This window comes from Pseudorca crassidens, chromosome X (assembly GCF_039906515.1).
Source record: "Pseudorca crassidens isolate mPseCra1 chromosome X, mPseCra1.hap1, whole genome shotgun sequence".
In the NCBI taxonomy this organism is placed as follows: Eukaryota; Metazoa; Chordata; class Mammalia; order Artiodactyla; family Delphinidae; genus Pseudorca; species Pseudorca crassidens.
Genome location: NC_090317.1, coordinates 72,333,546 through 72,357,490, shown reverse-complemented (window position 1 = coordinate 72,357,490; position 23,945 = coordinate 72,333,546). Strand labels below are relative to the sequence as shown.

At 53.8% G+C, this 23,945-nt stretch overlaps 1 protein-coding gene across 17 annotated transcripts; it reads left to right on the top strand.

Moving 5' to 3' along the window:
* The first annotated feature begins 96 nt into the window (after nt 1-96).
* Nucleotides 97-22,213, top strand: MED12 (mediator complex subunit 12). 17 transcript variants are annotated; one of them, XM_067723543.1, is made up of 46 exons: nt 97-413; nt 931-1,035; nt 1,243-1,434; nt 1,571-1,730; nt 2,441-2,622; nt 2,811-2,921; nt 3,268-3,522; nt 3,888-4,034; nt 4,198-4,297; nt 4,428-4,564; nt 4,792-4,923; nt 5,262-5,388; nt 5,879-6,108; nt 6,620-6,700; nt 6,832-7,002; nt 7,205-7,349; nt 7,516-7,566; nt 7,886-8,004; nt 8,194-8,337; nt 8,777-8,940; nt 9,153-9,284; nt 9,713-9,940; nt 10,118-10,262; nt 10,436-10,556; nt 10,918-11,019; nt 11,120-11,233; nt 11,485-11,660; nt 11,841-12,020; nt 13,094-13,165; nt 13,615-13,748; nt 13,917-14,078; nt 14,352-14,463; nt 14,623-14,712; nt 15,205-15,314; nt 15,546-15,681; nt 15,949-16,110; nt 17,104-17,478; nt 17,702-17,852; nt 18,008-18,204; nt 18,367-18,444; nt 18,537-18,591; nt 18,667-18,754; nt 20,672-20,894; nt 21,304-21,459; nt 21,636-21,717; nt 21,938-22,213. In XM_067723543.1, the coding sequence occupies exons 1-46, from the start codon at nt 315-317 to the stop codon at nt 21,979-21,981; spliced, it is 6,477 nt and encodes a 2,158-aa protein (XP_067579644.1). In that variant the 5' UTR covers nt 97-314; the 3' UTR covers nt 21,982-22,213. The 17 variants fall into 17 exon arrangements, with proteins under 17 accessions (XP_067579644.1, XP_067579643.1, XP_067579642.1 ...); XM_067723542.1 differs by having other exon boundaries at nt 18,008-18,213; XM_067723541.1 differs by having other exon boundaries at nt 11,108-11,233; nt 17,669-17,852; nt 18,008-18,213.
* The last annotated feature ends 1,732 nt before the right edge of the window (nt 22,214-23,945 follow it).

The window sequence follows — 23,945 nt, the reverse complement described above, 5'->3', positions numbered from 1 at the left end:
GCGGACGTTGCAGGGATCTTGACTGAGTGAAATCGATTCTCCGGCGGCCGGGGTGGAAAAGCTCCCCGAGCGCGGAGCTCCGCCCCACGCCGGGCTGGGCCCCGCCCCCACCCCCGCTGCTGTCGGTATTGTCCGATGGTTCCCGGCGTCCCTCGGTTTCCCTCGGTAGTTTCCGGCAATGATCGAGAGTTTCTAATGTGCCCCCTTGTCTCTCGGCTGCCGTCCTCGCCACCGCCGCCCCCCTTTTCGGCTCCCTCTCCCCCTCCCCCGCGGCCGGGCCCGGCTGGCGCCTCTGGCGCTACGGGCTGGGCAAGATGGCGGCCTTCGGGATCTTGAGCTACGAACACCGGCCCCTGAAGCGGCCGCGGCTGGGGCCTCCCGATGTATACCCTCAAGATCCCAAACAGAAGGAGGTGCGTTCAGAAATCCGGGCTCCCACGGGGCCAGGGGCCAGCGATCGCCATAGGAGGAAGAACTGATGGCTCGGGGAAGGGGGGGGCGGGGCGGTTCGGTGGGAGCGCAAGTCCCGAAAGGGGGAAGAGTAAAGTGGGCTGGTGTAGGAGAGTAGGACCTAGTGGGGGTGGGGGTTGGTTCCTGGGCGCGAACCGGGAGTGATGTCGGGGCCACGCTGGAGGCGCCCCCCTCTCCACACACACACACCTCAGAAAGTTGTCTGAGGCGGCTGGGTGAGCTACGGCTGCTTGCAAGCTCGCAGGGGCACAGTGCTGTTGAGCGAGCTCTGGGGAATTGGGAATCTTAGTGAGGGTGGGGTCCAAATGAATATAAGGGCCTAGCTTTAAATCACAATCTGTTCTCCGAATCCTCCTCCTACCTTTTCCCCCGCTTGTTCCCCTCTCTTCTACCCTCCTCTCCCATCACCCCCACCCCCAAGGGAAAAAAAAAAGCTAAAATGTTGTTTTCCTGCCTCAGGATGAACTAACGGCCTTGAATGTAAAACAAGGTTTCAATAACCAGCCAGCTGTCTCTGGGGATGAACATGGCAGTGCCAAGAACGTCAACTTCAATCCTGCCAAGGTGAGACAACCCTGCCAGGCTGAAGGAAAAGGCTGGAAGAATCTGAGAAGGAGCAAAGGCCCTGGGTTGGGAAGACTTAAAGGGATGACCTAAATGGCCGAGTTTTCCTTCATAACCTAATGCTACCACATTGGCATTTGCCCATCAAAGGCACGACCACTTCTTTGCCCCTTCTTCCCACCCTGAGGTGTAGTTTTCTTCCCTCAGATCAGTTCCAACTTCAGCAGCATTATTGCAGAGAAGTTACGTTGTAACACCCTCCCTGACACCGGTAGAAGGAAGCCCCAAGTGAACCAGAAGGACAACTTCTGGCTGGTGACTGCACGATCCCAGAGTGCCATTAACACCTGGTTCACCGATCTGGCTGGCACCAAGCCACTCACACAACTAGCCAAAAAGGTGAGGTACTGTTTCCTGTTCTTCAGGCCAAGGAGGGGAGCACGGGTACCAAGTACCCTCCGATTTCCAGATGAAGCTACACGGGTGCCAGCTCATGGGGGTGAGAGAGGTCTCACTATTTGCGATGTCCATCCAGGTCCCCATTTTCAGTAAGAAGGAAGAAGTGTTTGGGTACTTGGCCAAGTACACAGTGCCTGTGATGCGGGCTGCCTGGCTCATTAAGATGACCTGTGCCTACTATGCAGCGATCACAGAGACCAAGGTTAAGAAGAGACACGTCATTGACCCTTTCATGGGTGAGTAACTCCTAATACCAGAGGTCCCACCACTGATCGCTTCAAGGAGCAGTAGAGAGACCCTTGCAATTATTCTCCTTCCTCATCTGTATTCCTTGCTTCTGCTTGTGTCTTGCATTCACTCAATTAGTAAGCATCAAGTATCTTGAGTATCTGCTGTGTGCATGTACTGGGCTATAAAGATGACCACTACCTAATCCCTGCCCTTAGGATGCTTATAGTCTAGTAGGGATGCTAAGGCATATGTACGAATCCCATAATTGAATATAGAAGCGTAGTGTCAAAAGTGGAGGCAGAAGCTTCTTTGAGAATTCAGTGAACAAAAAGATTACTTTCTTTTGGGGACACCTGGGAAGGCTTTAGGAAGGTGGCATTTGTTTCTTTGTTTTGTTTTAATTAATTTTTTTGAAGTATAGTTGATTTACAATGTCATGTTAGTTTCTGGTGTACAACGAAGTGATTCAGTTTTACATATATATACATATATATATATACACTCTCTTGCATATTCTTTTCCGTTATTGTTTATTATGGGATATTGAATATAGCTCCCTGTGCTCTACAGTAGGACCTTGTTGTTGAAGGTGGCACTTGACTTGAGCCTAAGGGGATGAATAGGATTTAGAAGTATGGTGACTGGGGGTGGGGGACAGAAGGTGTTCTAAGCAAAGGGACAGTATAAAATAGCCCTTTTCCCATCTTTCCCCTAGAATGGACTCAGATCATCACCAAGTACTTATGGGAGCAGCTGCAAAAGATGGCTGAATACTACCGGCCAGGGCCTTCCGGAAGTGGGGGCTGTGGTTCTACTATAGGGCCCTTGCCCCATGATGTAGAGGTGGCAATCCGGCAGTGGGACTACAATGAGAAGCTAGCCATGTTCATGTTTCAGGTAGGAAGAAGGCATGTCGTGTGGGATGTGGGATTGAGCCTGACCTCACACTCTGCCAGCATAGAACAGAATCCGCCTGCCACCTTGCCCCACTCGTGGTTCTCTTTATTATTTCATTTACTTTCTCTGCCTCATCTCTAATAGTCCCTTGGCAAAACTAATCCTCTTCCCATCCCTTGTACCCATAGGACGGAATGCTGGACAGACATGAGTTCCTGACCTGGGTACTTGAGTGTTTTGAGAAAATCCGCCCTGGAGAGGATGAATTGCTTAAACTGCTGCTGCCCCTGCTGCTTCGAGTAAGGCCTAGGATTTGGGGGGGTCTAGGGAGGATGTGAGGAGATATACGACGTGAAAGCAATGTCCCTTGGAGAGAACTGTTTTTTGTTTGTTTGTTTGTTTTCCTAATATTTATTTATTTATTTGGTCGCGCCGGGTCTTAGTTGCGGCTCCAGGGTTCCTCAGTTGTGGCAGGCGAGCTCCTTAGTTGTGGCATGCAAACTCTTAGTTGCGGCATGCATGTGGGATCTAGTTCCCTGACCAGGGATCAAACTCAGGCCCCCTGCATTGGGAGTGCAGAGTCTTATCCACTGCGCCACCAGGGAAGTCCCCAACTGGGGGGTTTTGATCGTCGTGTCTTCACAGTACTCTGGGGAATTCGTTCAGTCTGCATACCTCTCCCGCCGCCTTGCCTACTTCTGTACGCGGAGACTGGCCCTGCAGCTGGATGGCATGAGCAGTCACTCATCTCATGTGATGTCTGCTCAGTCAACAAGCACACTGCCCACGACCCCTGCTCCTCAGCCCCCAACTAGCAGCACACCCTCTACACCCTTTAGTGACCTGCTTATGTGCCCTCAGCACCGGCCCCTAGTTTTTGGCCTCAGCTGTATCCTTCAGGTAGGTACTAGGTGGGCCCATGGAAGTATTAAAAGGCATCTTGAGAAGACTCAGGTGCCTGTCCTGGAAAATGGGACTGGTTCTAAATTGGAGGCGAGAGTAGGCACTGAGTACTTGCTTGGAAATTGTTGGCTTCTCATTTCTGGGGTGTTAGTTCCTTTTCAGTTAGTTCCCTTCCAGGTCTAAATAGGAGGCCCAAAGCCTTTTAGGAGAGTGGATGAGGGGAGGGGCTCAGAGATGGAGTGATGCCACCTCAGGGGATCAGAATAACTTTGGATCAGAAACTGAAGGGTTGGGTCTTACAATGGGCTTCTAGACAGGTAGCCGTGATAACTGAGTTTGACTTAGCTGTTCCTGTCTGGCAGACCATCCTCCTGTGTTGTCCTAGTGCCCTGGTTTGGCACTACTCACTGACTGATAGCCGAATCAAGACTGGCTCACCACTTGACCACCTGCCTATTGCCCCCTCCAACCTGCCCATGCCAGAGGGCAACAGTGCCTTCACTCAGCAGGTAAGTCTGACCAATAGCCTGGTACTCCCAGGCAACTGGGATGTGAGAGGCTTAAGTTACTCTTTCAGAAATAGTGACTCGGAGTCTGCTACTGTTCTTTTAGCTTGGAGCCCTGGCCTTTTTTGTATGCCTTGCTACATCCTTAAAGCCTTCCTCTTTGCAGGTCCGTGCAAAGTTGCGGGAGATTGAGCAGCAGATCAAGGAGCGAGGACAGGCCGTTGAGGTTCGCTGGTCTTTTGATAAGTGCCAAGAAGCTACTGCAGGTGGGTGCCAGAGGACAGACAGTAAGAAGGATGTTTGAGGAAAGGATGGGGACGGTAAGGACATATAGATCTGAAAGTTGGAGTACATCGGGCCTCTAGTTAAAGTCCCCTTTACCACTTTCCTCCTCAGGCTTCACCATTGGACGGGTGCTCCATACTTTGGAAGTGCTGGACAGCCATAGTTTTGAGCGCTCTGACTTCAGCAACTCTCTTGATTCCCTCTGTAATCGAATCTTTGGATTGGGGCCTAGCAAGGATGGGCACGAGGTAATAAGCAAGAAGGGGAAGAGAAGAAGTGAAAAACAGCAAGAGCAACATTATATATGAGGGGAAGGCTTGGCAAGGCATTGAAACCAGAGGATGTCTGAAGAGACAGCCGGTCTTACTGGGCCTAGGATGTTTTAAGATGGGGCCTAGTCGCTGGGAGACTGGAACTCGGTTCTTTGTCCCCAGCTCTACCTTACTCACCCTTTTGGTCTTCCTTTGGTCTCCAGATCTCCTCAGATGATGATGCTGTGGTATCATTACTGTGTGAATGGGCTGTCAGCTGCAAGCGCTCTGGTCGTCATCGTGCGATGGTGGTAGCCAAGCTGCTGGAGAAGAGACAGGCAGAGATTGAGGCTGAGGTTAGGGGGCCCATGGGGCAGTGGCAGCTGGGGTTGGAGCCACATTGAGCTGGTAGTGGGACCAAAGTTGAAGTTGTGAGAGTGAAGAAGGGGTAGAGAATGTACAGGGAAAATTGAGGACATAAGGCAAAAGTAGAAAGGAGTGGATCGATGTCAGAGTTAGAGAAGTGACCAAGGCTGCAGCTGGGAGACGGTAAAGAAAATGGGAGTCAAGGGGGGGAGGGTAGAAGTGAAAAGCTTGGGATGGATCCAAAATAGGCAGTAGTTCAAGGATTGCACATGGACGAGTGAAGAAACAGGTAAAACCCAATCCTACAGTTTGTTCTCTCATCTTACAGCGTTGTGGAGAATCGGAAGCCGCAGATGAGAAGGGTTCCATAGCCTCTGGCTCCCTTTCTGCTCCTAGTGCTCCCATTTTCCAGGATGTCCTCCTGCAGTTTCTGGATACACAGGCTCCCATGCTGAGTATGGACCCCTGCCACCCTCTGGTTACCTCTGCCTAGACTCACCCATCCCTGTCATCAGAAAGCATATGAAGGGCCTTCTGGATATATTTCTGTCTTGAGCTCTATGCAGAATGACTTTGGGACATAATTCTAGCCTTTGCTCATCTTACAGTTTAACAGAGTAGAGAAGTAAAGAGAAGAATAAAAGGAGCATACGATCGAAGCATTTTCACGTATAAATAGCAGAGATGCTGTATTCCTTTATGAGATGGTGTGTGGGGCAGGAGTTTGGGTAACCAACCACACTTTATCCTTCAACAGTTTTGGTTTTATTGTTGTTGTTTTTGGTTTGGCTTTTGGTTTTTCGGGTTGTTTTGTTTTTTGAGTCATTGCTATTCTTGCCTACTTCAGGAACCCTAGGAGCACCATGCCTTAGGTGTGTCTCTCTCTCTTTCTGCCCATCTCTTTTGTGCTCCCCTAACTCATCTTTTCTCATCCCCTCTCTCCAGCGGACCCCCGAAGTGAGAGTGAGCGAGTGGAGTTCTTTAACTTGGTACTGCTTTTCTGTGAACTGATTCGACATGATGTTTTCTCCCACAACATGTACACTTGCACCCTCATCTCCCGAGGGGACCTTGCCTTCGGAGCCCCTGGTCCCCGGCCTCCCTCTCCCTTTGATGACCCTGCCGATGACCCTGAGCGCAAAGAGGCTGAGGGCAGCAGCAGCAGCAAGCTGGAGGTGAGGGGGCTTTTCCTCGCCCTAGATCATTTCTTCTGACAGTCCCATCTTCCTGGCTCCTGGAATCCTCTGAGAATCCTTTACCTAGTGACAAGGGTAAGATTTGCTTAGTGCTTTGCAGTTTAGCAAGCACTCTCATATCAGTTTTTTTCATTGGATCCTCACAGCAGCCCTGTGAGGTATTCTTTTTTTTTTTTTTTGGCTGTGTCGGGCGGCTTGCAGGATCTTAGTTCCCCCACCAGGTATCCAACCAGGGTCCATGGCAGTGAAAGTGCTGAGTCCTAACCACTGGACTGCCGGGAATTCCCCCTTGTGAGGTATTCTTATCCTCATTTTAAAGCTGAAGGAAACCAAGGCCTGTGGTGGTTAATGGACCAGTCAAGGCTTGCATCTGGAACTGGTGCTTTTCCCAATATGGTCTCCTCTCTTCGACTCCCTGGTCAACTTTTCTAGATGGTGGGGAGCAGCTCCTCGGGGTTAAAGCAGCTTCGCTTCTCTTCTCTGCCGTCAGGATCCAGGCCTCTCGGAGTCTATGGACATCGACCCTAGCTCCAGTGTGCTCTTTGAGGACATGGAGAAGCCTGATTTCTCAGTAAGTTAGATCCTGGTGTGGGAGAATCCAGCTCCTGAGGTCCTCCCGTTATGCCACTTTGGGGAGTTTCTTTGTGCCCCCTCATCCCTTTGTCTTCCTCTAAATGTTCTGCCCTTTCGCCTTTCTCTTAGTTGTTCTCCCCCACTATGCCCTGTGAGGGGAAAGGCAGTCCATCCCCTGAGAAACCAGATGTTGAGAAGGAGGTGAAGCCCCCACCCAAGGAGAAGCTAGAAGGGACCCTTGGGGTTCTTTATGACCAGCCGCGGCATGTGCAGTATGCCACGCACTTTCCCATCCCCCAGGTACCGTTCCCCAACACCTTGCGACCATCTGTTCTGAGCCCAGGTTTCTGTCCAAGGACTGTGCTGAGGGGTTGGAGCTGTTCTTAAGGGTGTGGTATGCTGGGAAGGGCTTGAGCACTGGGATGCTGAGGGGCATGGAGCATGCTTTTAAGAGGAGGGAGAACGATCCGTGCTGGAGTCTGATGGTGCCGCTGGGATGCAGGAGGAGTCATGCAGCCATGAGTGCAACCAGCGGTTGGTCGTACTGTTTGGGGTGGGAAAGCAGCGAGATGATGCCCGCCATGCCATCAAGAAAATTACCAAGGATATCCTGAAGGTTCTGAACCGCAAAGGGACAGCGGAAACTGGTGGGTTTGAGGCACCTTAAATGGATCTCCCCCAAAAAGCGCCCTAGTCAGTCTTCCCTTCCCCAGTGTAGGGAACTCCCAGTCATGTCCCGATGTCCTGTCTCTTGGAGTCTCCTGAGAGCTCTAGTCCTTTTGAAACTTCCCCCCTCATTCCCCCCCTCTGCAGACCAGCTTGCTCCTATTGTGCCTCTGAATCCTGGAGACCTGACATTCTTAGGTACCTCACAGTAAGCCCCATACTGCCCGCCCTCCCTCTCCCTTCCCTCCCTCAACCTAGCACCTCCCTGTACGTATTCCTCTAAGGTCCACATAGTCTGTGGTCCTCCAAACCTTTGCTTCACTGTCCCCTTCATCCCTCCCCGCCCCTTCCTTGACCCTCCCTTCCCATCTTCCCTCTTCCTTCCTTCCCTCTCTCCCTCCCTCCCTTCCTTCCCCTTGCCCCCCCCAATAGCCTTCTCTCCATACCCCCCCTCCCCACCCCCAGTCACCTAGTTATCTTCCCTGTCCTGACTGGTCCCTTTCAACTGTCCCCTCAGGTGGGGAGGATGGGCAGAAGCGGCGGCGCAACCGGCCTGAAGCCTTCCCCACTGCCGAGGATATCTTTGCTAAGTTCCAGCACCTTTCACATTATGACCAACACCAGGTCACAGCTCAGGTGAGGGCCTAAGTCCAGCCCCCTTCCCACATTCTGGCCTCCTTGTCCCGTTTTCCTTTCCTCCTTGTCTTTTTTCCCCCCTCAGGCAGGCTAAGCCTCCTGGTCTCATCCCCTTCCACCATCCTTTCCTGCTTCCTTGGTTTTTCCCACCTCTCTCCATTCCTGTCTCACTCCCACTGCCCTTATTAGGTCTCCCGGAATGTTCTGGAGCAGATCACGAGCTTTGCCCTTGGCATGTCGTACCACTTGCCTCTGGTGCAGCATGTGCAGTTCATCTTCGACCTCATGGAATATTCACTCAGCATCAGTGGCCTCATCGACTTTGCCATTCAGGTGGGGAAGCTGGGGAGATGAGGGTGGAGGAAGGAGTTTGTGCTGTACAGGGTCATAAGGACAGGAGGAGAGGCTCAAGCCAGTGTCCCAGGCTATTTGGAGGGACCGAAAGACTAGTGTGGGGGGAGTGGCCCATGAGCTAAGCCAGCAGGAATAGAGACTCAAGTGCTCCCTGAGGAGACCCGAGAGATGGATTAGAGCACTGGGCACAGACTGTCATCCCATCGTGAGGTTCATAGGATTGTATCCCGGAGACTGGTTACATCATTGACGTGACTTGTCGTTACTAGAATAAAGGACAGTGGGATATGGCACCAGGGCCCTTCCAGGCTGAGGCAGCTCCAGCAGGAAGGGGCTCCAGTTTTCTCACAGGAAGGCGGGTTATGTGTAATACTCAAGGCCTCTTCTCATTTGTCAACCCCCGCTCACTCTGCTCTAGCTACTGAATGAACTGAGTGTAGTTGAGGCCGAGTTGCTTCTCAAATCCTCGGATCTGGTGGGCAGCTACACCACCAGCCTGTGCCTGTGCATCGTGGCTGTCCTGCGGCACTATCACGCCTGCCTCATCCTCAACCAGGACCAGATGGCACAGGTCTTTGAGGGGTAAGCAGAGCTTCAAAATGCAGGGCCCTGGTGCAGGGCCCTGGTGAATGCTGGTGGAAGTGGCCTGCGAAGAACATGTGGGGCTCTCACTGTGCGGAAGTGCGTGCCATTCAGGTGGGGAGGGGAGAGAGTATTGCCAAGGGATGGGAATCTTTGCGCCCCGGCCTGCCATTGCTTCAGGCACACCTCCCGACCTTGCCCCTTCGTGACAGGCTGTGTGGCGTAGTCAAGCATGGGATGAACCGGTCCGATGGCTCCTCCGCAGAACGCTGTATCCTTGCTTATCTCTATGATCTGTACACCTCCTGTAGCCATTTAAAGAGCAAATTTGGGGAGCTCTTCAGGTAAGAGAGGTGGGAGGTAAGGGGTAGAGACTGGGACCTCGTCCCGTCTCCTTCCCATTACTGCCCCACTCAGGAGCAGAGCACAGCCCAGGACCCTGCTGTCTCTGAAGGGTCATTTGGGGATGGTGTCCTCTGCGTGTTCTTGGTTCCTGAGAGTGGGCCTCCTTCCTCATCAGCCTTGCCTCCAGCCCATGTCTGCGGGGCCCACATTCCTCCTCCCTGCCTCCAGAGGCCCCTGTGCCTTCTTCTCACTGGGTTCCTTTCTTGCCCGGTCGGTCTGCTTTGTCCCATTTCCCCTTTTCTTGCCCTAAGGCCCCTTGTCCCTCACATTCTCCTTTTTTTCCTTTCTTTTCTCGCCTTTCCTGACCATCCCTCTAGTTCACTAGCCCTTCCTCAACGCTGCTCTCTCCTTTCCCCCACCCCTGCAGCGACTTCTGCTCCAAGGTGAAGAACACCATCTACTGCAACGTGGAGCCGTCAGAATCCAACATGCGCTGGGCACCTGAGTTCATGATTGACACTCTGGAGAACCCTGCCGCTCACACCTTCACCTACACAGGGCTAGGCAAGAGTCTTAGTGAGAACCCTGCTAACCGCTACAGCTTTGTCTGCAATGCCCTTATGCACGTCTGTGTGGGGCACCATGATCCCGATAGGTATGGGGCGTACTGAGTGAGGAATGGGCACCACGCTCCCGCCTGATATTGGGAGGGATGAGATGCCTGGGAGGTACTGCAACCTTGGTTATGGCCGGGGTGGAGATGAAAAGTTAATGAGTCTGAGGTTTTGCCGGGAACAAGGTTTTTCCTGAGGGCATTTGTACTTTTCCCCAGGGTGAATGACATCGCAATCCTGTGTGCAGAGCTGACCGGCTATTGCAAGTCACTGAGTGCAGAGTGGCTGGGAGTGCTTAAGGCCTTGTGCTGCTCCTCTAACAATGGCACTTGTGGTTTCAACGACCTCCTCTGCAATGTAGATGTGAGACTGGGGGTGGGGGAGTGCCGGACACCGGGCATGTCCCGGGGCAGGGGTCTGCTCCCAGTAATCACAGGAGCGGAGGGACAGAGTTTTGCAGAGTGGAGGCCAAGCGCTCTGAGTAGCCGCCCTCTCTCCACACTGAGTCCTGGTGTCTGTCTGCTTTTTTCCTCCAGGTCAGTGACCTGTCTTTTCACGACTCCCTGGCCACTTTTGTTGCCATCCTCATCGCTCGGCAGTGTTTGCTCCTGGAGGATCTGATTCGCTGTGCAGCCATCCCTTCGCTTCTTAATGCTGGTGAACTACCAATCCATAACCCCTAGAATGTCTAGACCCCCCCAGTCTCAATACACACTGGATGGTCGCACTCTGGTTGTTCAGTGTGGGGCTCCTGGTGGCACCAGAGGCCAGTCCTGTGGTGTGCCTCAGGCTGGGAGGGGCGTCTTTCTAACCCTGCATTTGCAGCCCCGATCTTTCCGGTTCCTGACCCTTCCAGGTACTCCCCTTATACTGCAGAACAGTTTGCTACCCCACCTCTCCTCCAATGTTTTATCTCTTTTCGCCTGGCCTCAGCTTCCCTTTTAGCCCCTCACCACCTACAGATCCACATACAGTCCACCTTCATCCTTTCCCCTCTGCTTTGTCTTCCTCTCTGTAGCTTGCAGTGAACAGGACTCTGAGCCGGGGGCCCGGCTTACCTGCCGCATCCTCCTCCACCTTTTCAAGACACCTCAACTCAATCCTTGCCAGTCGGACGGAAGTAAGTGACCTTGATCTGAGCCGGCCAGCCGTGGAAAGTGTGGCCACCCCACCCACACCGTTTCTACTTTTGCTTCCCCTGACTTCAGCTGTCTCCCCAGACAAGCCTACGGTAGGAATCCGCTCCTCCTGTGACCGCCACCTGCTGGCTGCCTCCCAGAACCGCATTGTGGATGGAGCTGTGTTTGCTGTTCTCAAGGCTGTGTTTGTACTTGGTATGGGGGTAGGAAGGGAGTGGTGCCAGAAGTGTGTATAGGGTGGAGCGCCAGCTAAACTACAAAGGACAGTCTTTCTCTCTCCTGAAGGTGGTCTCTCTGACCTTTGGGGAGGAGACGAGGGAGGGAAGTATATTTCTGTCCCATAGGGCAGGATCTGGGGAGTTGCTGCTTCTGTGGGTCCGGGGTGGGTCTCCACACAGCATTCGGATCTCACTCTGCCCTCCCTATCTCCTGCCTGTGAACCACAGGGGATGCGGAACTGAAGGGTTCAGGCTTCACTGTGACAGGAGGAACAGAAGAACTTCCAGAGGAGGAGGGAGGAGGTGGCAGTGGCGGTCGGAGGCAGGGTGGCCGCAACATCTCTGTGGAGACAGCCAGTCTGGATGTCTATGCCAAGTACGTGCTACGCAGCATCTGCCAGCAGGTCAGTCTCACCTTCCCCCCACACCTCCTAAACGCCGCTATATAATATAGTCCTGTTTCCTACCGTGATCGCACCACCTCCCTGCCATACATCATGTCCCTCACCAATCCCCCAGTCCATCCCCCTTATTCCTAACCTGCTTACTGGTTGCCCCAGTCCCCCGATTCTCGGCTTCCTCAGGAATGGGTAGGAGAACGTTGCCTTAAATCGCTGTGTGAGGACAGCAATGACTTGCAAGACCCAGTGTTGAGTAGCGCCCAGGCCCAGCGCCTCATGCAGCTCATCTGCTACCCACATCGGCTGCTGGACAATGAGGATGGGGAAAACCCCCAGCGGCAACGCATTAAGCGTATTCTCCAGGTAGGCCAAAGCGATGGGGGTCTTGGAGGAAGCAGTGGGGCCTGAGCCTGGGGTGAGACGATGGGGACCTTGAGAGGAAAAGAGAGAGGGAGTGAAGTAGGAAGGCTTCACTCGAGGATGTGGGTGAAAGGTGGTGAGAGAAACAGCTCCAGCATGGGTTTCGAAGTTAAGCCAATATGGTCTAGACTGGAGAGTGAACTGTTGGGTGAGTGCACAGCTATCTGGAGTAGGACTCCAGCTTATCAGTGGGAGGCATAGCATCTGGGAGGCCTAGTTTTTGGCCTTGTATGTTTGGCATGTTGGTCGTGGCTCTGTCATGAGTAGTAATACTACCGAAGAGCTATTACTTATCGAGCGGCTGCTTCACGTGGGGTACCATGCTCAGCACTCTACGTACATTTTCTCATTTACTCTTTACAGCCCTGTGAAGTAGGTAAGAATATCCCTATTTGACCAGTGAGGAAACTGAGGCTTGAAGAGGTTAAGTAACTTGCCCAAGGTTCAGGAACTCACACAGCTAGGAAGTTTATGAGCCCAGTCAGTATATGAGCCCAGGTCTGCCTGTGCCCTTCCTGCCTCACCACGCTGCTGCAGACATTCATGTGACTGGAGGGTGGAAAAATAAAGCCGTTGAGGAAAAGCTAAAGGAATGAGGCCTCTTCAGCCTGGAGGAGATAATGCCAAAGAGAGATTAGCTGAGACTAGCCTTCGGGTCTGTAAAGGACTTTGAGCAGCTGGTTGGAAACAGGAGCGGCGAGCTTCAACTTCAACATCAAAGATTTAGGTTAAGCATTAAGCAGAACTTCCTGATGCTAAGGAATGTGAGGCTTTGGAACAGGAAACTGGGAAAAGATGTGAAATCTTTCCAGAACCACTTTTAAAATAGGATAGACTTTTCAGTCATTTTGGACTATTTAGGTATGATCTTCCCTAAAGAGGGGACATAGAGGTCCCTTTCAGACCTCCAGGCATATGTGATTCAAGTTTGTGAGAGATCAGGAGCTGGCATCGGGGTGCTGAGTGGCTGGGATGACACAATGATGACTAGCTTGTGGGTGGGGTCTCTGTCACAGAACTTGGACCAGTGGACCATGCGCCAGTCTTCCTTGGAGCTGCAGCTCATGATCAAGCAGACCCCTAACAATGTGAGTGGTGCCCGGGCCCTCTCTTTCCCATGCTTACTTCCAGCGACACATGTCAGGGAGGCGGGCCGCCATAGAAGAACCTAGGTCCTACCTTTGGGTTCTGGAGATCAGAGAGGATGGGAAGATGGCGGACGTTTGGAGCCGATGATAAGGCACATGGATTGGGATTGTTGGGGCTCTGAGCTGTGGGGAAGGTTGGTGGCGGTGGCCATAGAGGCTGTTTCTCTGGCCACAGCTGTAAGGAGGTATGTAAAGGAGAAGACAGTGGGGCATTGGAGAGATACTGCGAGGTGCTGGAGGACACGACACCCAGCAGAGTTGTGTCTGTTACCCTCCTATCAACCTCCATGGATGCCTTCCTATGTCCTCATCTCCCAGCTCTCCTACCATCTCTTTGCCTTTGCCGCCAGCTACCTATTTAGCACCCCTGTGCCCTTCATCCTCCTCAGGAGATGAACTCCCTCTTAGAGAACATCGCCAAGGCCACAATCGAGGTTTTCCAACAGTCTGCAGAGACAGGGTCGTCTTCTGGAAACACTGCAAGCAACATGCCCAGCAGCAGCAAGACCAAGCCCGTGCTCAGGTTGGGTAGAAACGTGTTAGGACCCATCCCCTTCTGAGTTTTCTCCTCTGGTAGTGTAAATGATTTCAGCCACCTGGAGATGCCAGGCATGTCCATCAGGAAAGGAGAGGATGGGTTGTTCCAACCTTGCCCGGCTCCTCTGTAACCCTGTGCGCGCCATCTCTCCAGCTCCCTAGAGCGCTCTGGTGTATGGCTGGTGGCTCCTCTCATTGCCAAACTGCCCACCTCAGTCCAGGGGCATGTGTTAAAGGCTGCTGGGGAAGAATTGGAGAAGGGCCAGCACCTGGGTTCCTCTTCGCGCAAAGAACGCGATCGACAAAAGCAAAAGAGGTAAAGCGGCTACGAGGGGGCCGGGATTGAGGGGTAGAAAGGAGAGGAGGCATACCCAGGGAAGAAGAAAAGTTGGGGCAAAGAGGTGAGGATCAAAATCAGAAAAGTGGACAGAGGATAAGAGTGATAGTTGAGCAAGAGGCTAGATCTTTTTTTTTTTTGAAGAAGGCTAGATCTTAGTAGAGTCTGGGGCTCAGAGGAATGAGGTTGCAAGTCGCCTGACCTACAACCCACAGTCCTGTACTTTTCTTTTTCTTTTCTTCCCATCTCTAGCATGTCCCTGTTGAGCCAGCAGCCCTTCTTATCCCTGGTGCTGACGTGTCTGAAGGGTCAGGACGAGCAGCGCGAGGGACTCCTTACCTCCCTCTACAGCCAGGTCCACCAGGTACAGGTCTCTGGGCCCTGGAGCCGGGCAGGAGGGCAGAGAAGGATGCAGCCAAGAGGCCACTGAATCTTCAGTGTTTTCTGACAAGAACACCCTGGGTACTTTGGCATGGAAACGAGAAGATCCCTGAGCTGTGTGTTGTACTTGTTTTTATCTTAGATTGTGAATAATTGGAGAGATGACCAGTACTTAGACGATTGCAAGCCAAAGCAGCTAATGCATGAGGCGCTCAAACTGCGGCTCAACCTGGTGAGAGAGGGAGCTGGGGAGACGAAGGAAAGGGGTGGGGCTAGGACTGCAGACAAAGAAGCCCCAGCCCAGGGAGGCGAGGGTGAGGATGGAGGGCCCAGGCTCTTCTGGGTCTTCACGTATTAGCCCAGCTCTCCTAAAGGACGCAGGACCTGAAAGTGGTTAAGGAGACTGGATCCTTGCAGGGAACCTGCCTCAGTATCCTAGATTCTGGCTGGGCCCGAGAAGCCCTAGACGTCTATTGTGGAATGTTGAATGAGATCCTGGACATCCTTTGGTCCAACTCCATCATTTTATAAGTAAGGAAACCAAGGCCGAGAGATGTCAAGAATTAAGTCGTTGGCCTGAGATCATGTAGCAAATCATAGGTACAGCTGGAACATTGACCTCAGGTGTCCCGAGTCACATCCAGCCCAGGTTCTAATCTAAGCTTTCCTTAAATGCTGCACTCCGCCCCTGAGCCATCTGACTGACTTGTTGTGGCCCTGGCAGGTGGGGGGCATGTTTGACACGGTGCAGCGCAGCACCCAGCAGACCACGGAGTGGGCTGTGCTCCTCCTGGAGATCATCATCAGCGGCACTGTCGACATGCAGTCCAACAAGTAAAGCATCCCCATCCCCTCCCTCCAGTTTTGTACCCGAGAGGATCCCCTTCCCTGACACCAGGTGCACGACCCGCCGCAATCGGTGTGGCTCATACTGCGGACTCTGCGGTCCGGGGTTCCCCACACGGTTTTGGTGCCCGCTCCCTGCTCGTGTCCAACCCGGCTGTCTCTGTCTGTCTGAACTCTTTCTCCTCTGGTTTCCCCCCCGCCCCCGGCTTCCTGCCACAGTGAGCTCTTCACCACCGTCTTGGACATGCTGAGCGTGCTCATCAATGGGACCCTAGCTGCGGACATGTCCAGCATCTCCCAGGGCAGCATGGAGGAAAACAAACGTGCCTACATGAACCTGGTGAAGAAGCTGCGGGTGAGAGGAGGGGACGAGGGCGAGGCCTAGAGGCCTGGGGTCTCAGCCCCCTATTCCCTGACCTTGCGTTTGCTGTCCAGCCTCAGTGGCATCGTCCTGCCCAGAGCCCCTTACCCTTCCCTTTCACGTCCGTGTTTTCTTTGTTATTCATATGGTAAGGATTTACCGAGTGTCTTCTTCCTGCTAGCTTCTGTACTGTCCCCTGAGACTTCCCGTCCCTCTTTTCCTGTGTCCTTGAACTCTTGTCCTGTCTTTCTGTGCCTGCAGAAGGAGTTGGGGGAGCGCCAGTCAGACAGTCTGGAAAAAGTTCGCCAGCTGCTGCCGCTGCCCAAGCAGACCCGAGATGTCATCACATGTGAGCCGCAGGGCTCCCTTATCGACACCAAAGGCAACAAGATCGCCGGCTTCGACTCCATCTTCAAGAAGGAGGCATGTTCCATTATCTTCCCATCCCCTGCTCCCCGCTCCCCACCTTTGTTCCCCTTTGGGTCAGAGCCTCCCCTGCATTAACCTCTGTAGCTGCAACAGGTTTATCAGGCTCTGTGGGCGAGAGCCATCCCTGGGGTGTTGAGCTAATCACTTAATTTTCCTCACATTTCTTCTTCCCATCTTGGGAGTCTCCCTCTCTTTCCTTGGTCTCTCCCTTCACCCCTCTGCACCTCCCATCACCCCCACCCACCTTTATACGTACCACCCATTTCTCAGCACCCTACCCTCCTCTTTCCTCTGCCCCACCTGCCTCCCATACTGCTCCACCCCGGCCTGCACCCCTTTTATCCCTGCATCTCTCTCCCCCCGACCCTGTCAACCCATCTCTGCACAGTTTTCTCTGTCCCCTCTCTTTGTCAGTTACAGTATTTGTTGAGTAACCATAATCATTGTGTGAGTAGAGGGAGAGGAGAAAGAGAACGCGGAGTTCAAAAGCCAAAGTCCGACCCGTTCATATAGCCAAACTCTTCGTTCTTTTCCTGGCTCAGTGTGTCTCTGTCTGTCTTTCTGCCTGTCTTTGTCTCTCTCTCTCTCTCTCTGCCTGTCTCTCTCTTCCTGTTTTTCTCTCTCTCTCCCTGTCTCTGTCTCTCTCTCTGCCTGTTTTCAGTCTCTCACTGCCTTTTCTTTCTCGACCTTCCTGTTTCTGTATCTGTCTTCCTCTGTCAGTGTCTGTCTCTGTCTCTGTCTCCCTCTGCTCCCCGCCATCTCCTCTTAACTCTCTCTCCCCTGTGTGTGTGTGTGTGTGTGTGTGTGTGTTTCCGTGTGTCCGTGTGTCTTCCTTTCACCATCTTCCCTGAATCTACCCATGACTTTCTTTTTCTTTTATTGCCAACAGATACTTTTCCCTCTCCTCCAAGTCCTCAAGTTTTCCAAGTCTTCTGTCTTCTGTTTTCCAAGTCTCAACAGCTCACTGTTTCTCATTTTCCGGAGCAGGGTCTACAGGTTTCCACCAAACAAAAGATCTCCCCCTGGGATCTTTTTGAAGGCTTGAAGCCATCAGCACCACTGTCTTGGGGCTGGTTTGGAACAGTCCGGGTGGACCGGCGCGTGGCCCGCGGAGAGGAGCAGCAGCGGCTGCTGCTGTACCACACGCACCTGAGGCCCCGGCCCCGCGCCTATTACCTGGAGCCACTGCCGCTGCCGCCGGAAGATGAGGAGCCCCCAGCCCCCGCCCTGCTGGAGCCTGAGAAAAAGGCTCCAGAGCCCCCCAAAACTGACAAACCTGGGGCCGCTCCCCCCAGCACTGAGGAACGCAAGAAGAAGTCCACCAAGGGCAAGAAACGCAGCCAGCCGGCCGCCAAGACAGAGGTGAGCGCCGCTGCCACCTCGCCACAGCCCCGTCATGCCCCTTCCCCAGCCCCTCTCTCTTCCGGATGCTGTCGAGCGACTGGTTTGTGGGAGGGCTGGGGGCATCTGGGGAAGGGGTACCTTTAGAATTAGAACAGGGAACCACGTACATCCAGCTCCTGTTCCCCCCTCCTACCCCACCTGACCCCAGCCCTCTCCCCTTCCTCCTGTGCCGTTCACACAGGACTATGGAATGGGCCCAGGCCGGAGTGGCCCCTATGGAGTGACAGTGCCTCCGGACCTCCTGCACCACACCAACCCTGGCTCCATATCCCACCTTAGCTACAGGCAGGGCTCCATAGGCCTCTACACCCAGAACCAGCCACTGCCGGCAGGTGAGTGCCAGCTACCAGGCACGAGGGACTGACCCGAACATGCCTTCCGCCTGAGGGGCGATGCCACTCCTCCCAGGAGCTGTGGATGCCCGGGGCGCTGAGCAGGGCGCAGAGGGACGAAGAGCCTAAAGAGGTCAGCCTGCTCCCCTTTCCAGGTGGCCCCCGTGTGGACCCGTACCGCCCTGTGCGGTTACCGATGCAGAAGCTGCCGACCCGACCACCTTACCCTGGAGTGCTGCCCACCACCATGACTGGCGTCATGGGACTGGAACCCTCCTCCTACAAGACGTCTGTGTACCGACAGCAGCAGCCTGCGGTGCCCCAGGGACAGCGCCTTCGCCAACAGCTCCAGGCAAAGATAGTGAGAGGGGCCGTAGGGAGGGCCGTCAGGGAGAGGGGCTTTTGGGGTCACAGGGATTGGGATCTTCACAAGGACACACAGAGTAGGAGATACAAGAAACGAGGTGGCAGAAAGCCCTTCCTGAGTTTGAGTTTGTCTCCTTTTTCCCTCTAGCAGAGTCAGGGGATGTTGGGACAGTCATCTGTCCATCAGATGACTCCCAGCTCTTCCTACGGTTTGCAGACCTCCCAGGTAAGGGCACGAGATGGTGAGAATCAGGGAGCTTGAGGCAGGCTGCGCTGCACAGTCTTGGCCCTGACTCCGTCTCTCTTCCTTCCCTCCAGGGCTATACTCCTTACGTTTCTCATGTGGGATTGCAGCAACACACAGGCCCCGCAGGTACCATGGTGCCCCCCAGCTACTCCAGCCAGCCTTATCAGAGCACCCACTCTTCTACCAATCCTACTCTTGTAGATCCTACCCGCCATCTGCAGCAGCGGCCCAGTGGCTATGTGCACCAGCAGGCCCCAACCTACGGACACGGGCTGACCTCTACTCAAAGGTACCCAAGGGAGCCGGGGGTCGTGAAGACACACTGAGGCTTTCAATTAGGGAGAACCTGGGCCTGGAGGTGATGGGACTAGTCAGAACTTTTGGAGGCATCAAGAACACTTATCTGGCCACCTGGCCTGTCGCCACAAAATGCCGGAGCTGGAAGGGACCCTGGCGGCCAGTGTTCTCACACCTGCTTCCCAACATTTCTTCGAGGACCAAAGAGGGGAAATCATTTATATATGACTATGAAAAGGAAAGATCGGGGGTTCATAGATGCAGTGTGTGGTAAGGAGTCATCCAGCCACTATTAGAGCAGTTTAGTGCTGGAATGGACCAGCGAACACATTCTCCCACCATGCCGAACGTCAGTCAGGCCTTAGTTAAGACTTTGGAGTCATGGCTTGAGGCTCTGCAGCTTAGGGTGGAGAACATTGCAGGGTGGACCAGAAGTAAAGTCCCTTACTTAGACGTGCCTTAGGCCCCCTGTGTGGCCAGCACTATGCTAGGACCAGGTGGGGTGAGGAAAGCTATTTGAAAAAAATACAAAGTCCCTCACCACAGAGAATTTCTACTATACCTGGGGAGAGGAGACTTACTCAGAAGAACACTTAGGGAACACAGTGATGAAAGATATAATCAGCTGTGCAGTTGGGTGCCGCGAAGTAAATGGGAATTCAGGAAGAGTGCGGGATGATATCACTGTGGGCCTGAGTCATCAGAGAAAGTTCCGTGAAGGAGGTCAGACTTGAGTTGGCCTTTGAAGCATAGCTGTGATTTGGATTTGCGGGGAGGAGGAGAAGGAGGGGGATCCCAGGTAGAGGACGTAGCATGAACAAAGACATGGGGACCCGAGTGAGTAGGGTGGCTGGGAGGACAGGAAGGAGAAGAGCTTGGCTGAAATGTAAGACTTGTGCCAGGGAAGGAGTAGGGATAAGCTGGGAGTGTGCAGGTTGAGAGAGAGCCTTGAACGTTCGGTGAGGGATTGAGACACAATCCCAGAAAGCATTCTTTGTTTTTTAACAAATTTATTTATATTTTATTTATTTTTGGCTGCGTTGGGTCTTTGTTGCTGTGCGCGGGCTTTCTCTAGTTGCGGCGAGCGGGGGCTACTGTTCGTTGCGGTGCGGGGGCTTCTCATTGCAGTGGCTTCTCTTGTTGCAGAGCACGGACTCTAGGCATGCGGGCTTCAGGAGTTGTGGCACATAGGCTCAGCAGTTGTGGCTCGTGGGCTCTAGAGCACAGGCTCGGTAGTTGTGGCGCACGGGCTTAGTTGCTTCGCGGCATGTGGGATCTTCCCGGACCAGGAATCGAACCCGTGATCCCTGCATTGGCAGGCGGATTCTTAACCACTGCACCACCAGGGAAGTCCCCAGAAAGTACTCTTTTGATCAGGAAAGTGATGTGATGATTTGGGCGTGTTGAGAGATTAATGTGGAATTCATGGAGAGGATGCGTACGGAAGGTGACAGAAGACTTGAGACGGGCCCAGCCAGTAGCCTGTTGCAGTGAAGTACAGATTGGGGTCAGAAAGGTGTAGGGAGCAATAGAACACAACAGTCTTCAAGACCCTGACGGTTACTGGGGACCAACAACAGTGATAAGCAGAACCACCTCAGTGGTGTCTATGGAATGCCTAGCTTGTGCTGAGACTGTGTTTAATTTTCATAAGAGAAAACCAGCTACAACAGAATTGAAAAATTCCTAACCACGAAGGTTAGGAGACACTAAAATGGAGTGTTGTCTTTGCTCCTCATTCCCCAACCTAGAAATCTGTCAGAAGCCAAAAAGTCTCTTCTGGTTGGTGACAGGAGGAGTGAATGAAATGGCCTGTTGATGTTTCTTTGGGGTCAGGGACCTGGGGCTCATCTGCACCCCCATCTCCCACAGCCCGTGCCTTGATCTCTGCGCCTCCTTGTCTTTGTAGGTTTTCCCACCAGACACTGCAGCAGACACCCATGATAGGCACTATGACCCCACTAGGCGCCCAGGGTGTCCAGGCTGGCGTCCGGTCGGCTTCCATCCTGCCTGAGCAGCAGCAGCAGCAGCAGCAGCAACAGCAGCAGCAGCAGCAGCAGCAACAGCAGCAGCAGCAGCAGCAGCAGCAACAGTACCACATCCGGCAGCAGCAGCAGCAGCAGATCCTGCGGGTAAGGCCCTAGGATTTTCGCCTGGGACCTGGGAGCCCGAGGAGGAGGGGGAGGAGGAGGAAGGGGACTGGGAGCGGAGAGGAGGAGGGGGAGGAGAGGCACAGGCTCTTCCAGGTGGTTTTCAGCGCTGAATGAGGCAGTGTAAGGGCGTACCCCGGCAGGGCAGCTGGCACGTAGTGGGGGCTTAAGAAGCCAGTTCCTTCCCTCCCCCTTTTTCCGGGGGTCCTGGTGGGAGAGTGTTGGGGGTCATCTGCTTGGTGCTCCACATTTGATTTTCTCTGCAGCTCTCCGAGCAGGGAGGGCAGCGGAGCCGGAGTTCCCACCCTGTGCTTCTTCCCCCATCCCCATCCCTCCACCACTGAGGTTCAGCCCCTCGCTCTCCTTAGACAGATCTCTTCTGTCTTCACAGCAGCAGCAGCAGCAGCAGCAGCAACAGCAGCAGCAGCAGCAGCAGCAGCAGCAGCAGCAACAGCAGCAGCAGCAGCAGCAGCAGCAGCAGCAGGCACACCAGCAGCAGCAGCAGCAGGCAGCTCCTCCCCAGCCCCAGCCCCAGTCCCAGCCCCAGGTAGCTGCTGGACTCCAGCCCCGGGCTCTGGGACAGCGGCCCAGGCTGGGGACAGTGTGCAGCCATGGCGAGGCGGGGGGCAAGGCAGGGCCCTCCTCCGAGAGCTGGGGACATGAGGACGGGGAAGGAAGGGGGAAGGTTCGAGTTCAGTCTTCCCCTTCCCATTTTCACCTCAGTTCCAGCGCCAGGGGCTTCAGCAGACCCAGCAACAACAGCAGACAGCAGCTTTGGTCCGGCAGCTCCAACAACAGCTCTCCAGTAAGCCCGCCTTTCTTCCCAAGGAGAGCCCCACAGAATAACTGGGGGGCCGGCGGGGCGGGGAGGGCCAAAGTAGCTGAGGTGATTGCTTCAGGCCCCGGTTGTGAGGGGAAGCGTTGCCTTCCATCCCTTCCCTCGGTGCCTGAATGGCTCTCCTCAATGCAGACCGCCGCCACCCCTGCTCGGCCTCCCACCCCTGATAATCTCTGGTTTTTCACAGATACCCAGCCACAGCCCAGTACCAACATATTTGGACGCTACTGAGCCACCTGGAGGAACTGCTTGTGCACTGGATGGGGCCCCACCCTTTCCTCTTAATTCCCAGTCCCCTTCCTGGGCTAGCACCAGTAGTGGTTGGGGCTCTTCCCTCAGGCTCCATTTTTAATGAGTTTTTAGTATTTTTGTTAATGTGAGGCATTGAGCTGTTGGGTTTTGTATATTATTTATATAGAGACCCCAGAGCTGTTGCACCCAATACACAGAGCTTCTTTGCAAAGGGAGTGTGTGAGTCTGCATGTCCGGGAAGGGCGGGCTCTCGGAAGGGTGCGGGCCGGACCAGCAAGTCAGCACCTTCATTCTGTTCAGATCATCTCCCCTGTTTACCTTCCACCTCCTAAATTTCTGAATTCTAATTGGCTTACTACCCTCTCTTTTCTCCAACCTGGCAACGTGTTAAGGGTTGGGGCCTTAGTCTCTCAGTAAGGGCGGTTCACCTTCTCAGCTAGATGGTGCGGCTTCTGTATAGTTTGTCTCCATGGGAGGATACACCACTGGGATTGGTGGGGGGCCGCTGGGCCAGAGGAAAAGTCACTGGAACCTGATTCTCCTTCCACCCATCCCACATGCTGGGTCTCGAACAAGCTTCGGGGTGGGGGGTGACAGACACTGCTTACCCATTTTGCCACCTTCTGTGGTCTCCCTAACGTTCCAAGTGATATCCTAGATAGAGAACTTCCCTGAGTCACATTTCTGGGATGAAACATTGCCCTCCATTGGCAAGTGTCGCCACCACATAGGTGGTGGAAGGACAGTATGGTTCTAGGAGGAAGAGAAACCAGCAAAAGGAAGCACCCTTTTCTCTCTCTGCTCTGTTGCCGGAACTGCTTGTTTTCACACGACCCACCTTGGCAGTTACCCAGTGTGACCTGCTCACTCCCATTTTACAGTAGAGAAAACTCAAAACTGTTGCTCCGGGGTCACGTTTGGAACTGCAGCGGGGCCATTCTCAGCCCCCTTGCCTTCAGGTTTGGGGCCCTAGATCTAAGGCTATCCAGTAGAGCCAACTGGTTTACTACCATGGAGTCCTCTGGTATGCCCAGGCTGGAGCTGGAAGAGGGCTAGCCCCAGCCTCATGGGTGGGTGGTACCAGATGATCTGACAACTTCAGGATACCGTCCAGGTCGTAGTTGCACTCTATTACTGGGAAGTGTCAAGTGTGCTGGTAAAACCAGGAGCACCAGTCAATACCCAAGTTACAAAAAATTCCCTCTTTGAGGTCCATGAAGCCCTTGCTCAGATGGGACTTAACAAGTTTAAGAGTTGCGTACACAAGGAGTGGAACTCCCCGACAGGGTAAAGTTGAACATGATTAAAGCTTTCTTCTGCCCTGTCCTATCCTGACAGAAACGTTCTGAGGAGCTATAGGGGTAGAGGCTTTGCTGGGATAAGGGACACTCAGAGGGGCTTGGGGTGGGGGGCTACTGAAACTGGACAGGTGCACTACACACAGAAACACAAGACACAAAGACAGCCAGATCTGGAGGAGAGAGACTGAAGTGGTCCGACAACTGGCACGCTGACAGCCGGAGTGTGACATGCCCCAGCAGAAAGGAACAGCATTGACCTTTGGGAAAGTGACAGGATGAGGGCAAAGTGCCCCTCCCACACGCACACCTCCTGGTTGCTGCTTGAGTGGTGCTGGTGCTGAGGAGAGGTGAGGGATGCCAAGTGAGGTGGAGGTGGGTCTTCGTGGAGTGTGACTGGGGACTCCTGCAGGCAGTGCCTCAGTTTCTCCCTTTGTTTCAAGGTCTCAAGCTTTGCAGGTAAAGTTTGGACTAGCTGCCCCGGAAGATCACCTGACTGTGACTTGAGGGGTGTGAGAGAGAGAGGGTGGGGAGAGAGCTTGAGGAGAGCGTGCTTGAGCCTGGGAGGAATTGGGCCATGCCCCAGGACTTGAGCCATCTCTGGCACAAAAGGAGTTAATGGCAGGGACCGCGCCCCCCCGTGTC

Coding starts and splice junctions, on each gene's coding strand:
- MED12 (XM_067723526.1), top strand. CDS start 315: ATGGCGGCCTTCGGGATCTTGAGCTACGAACACCGGCCCCTGAAGCGG. Junction 12,021..13,093: donor GCATTAAGCGTATTCTCCAG/GTAGGCCAAAGC, acceptor TCTCTGTCACAG/AACTTGGACCAGTGGACCAT. Junction 21,460..21,635: donor AGCCCCAGTCCCAGCCCCAG/GTAGCTGCTGGA, acceptor TTTTCACCTCAG/TTCCAGCGCCAGGGGCTTCA.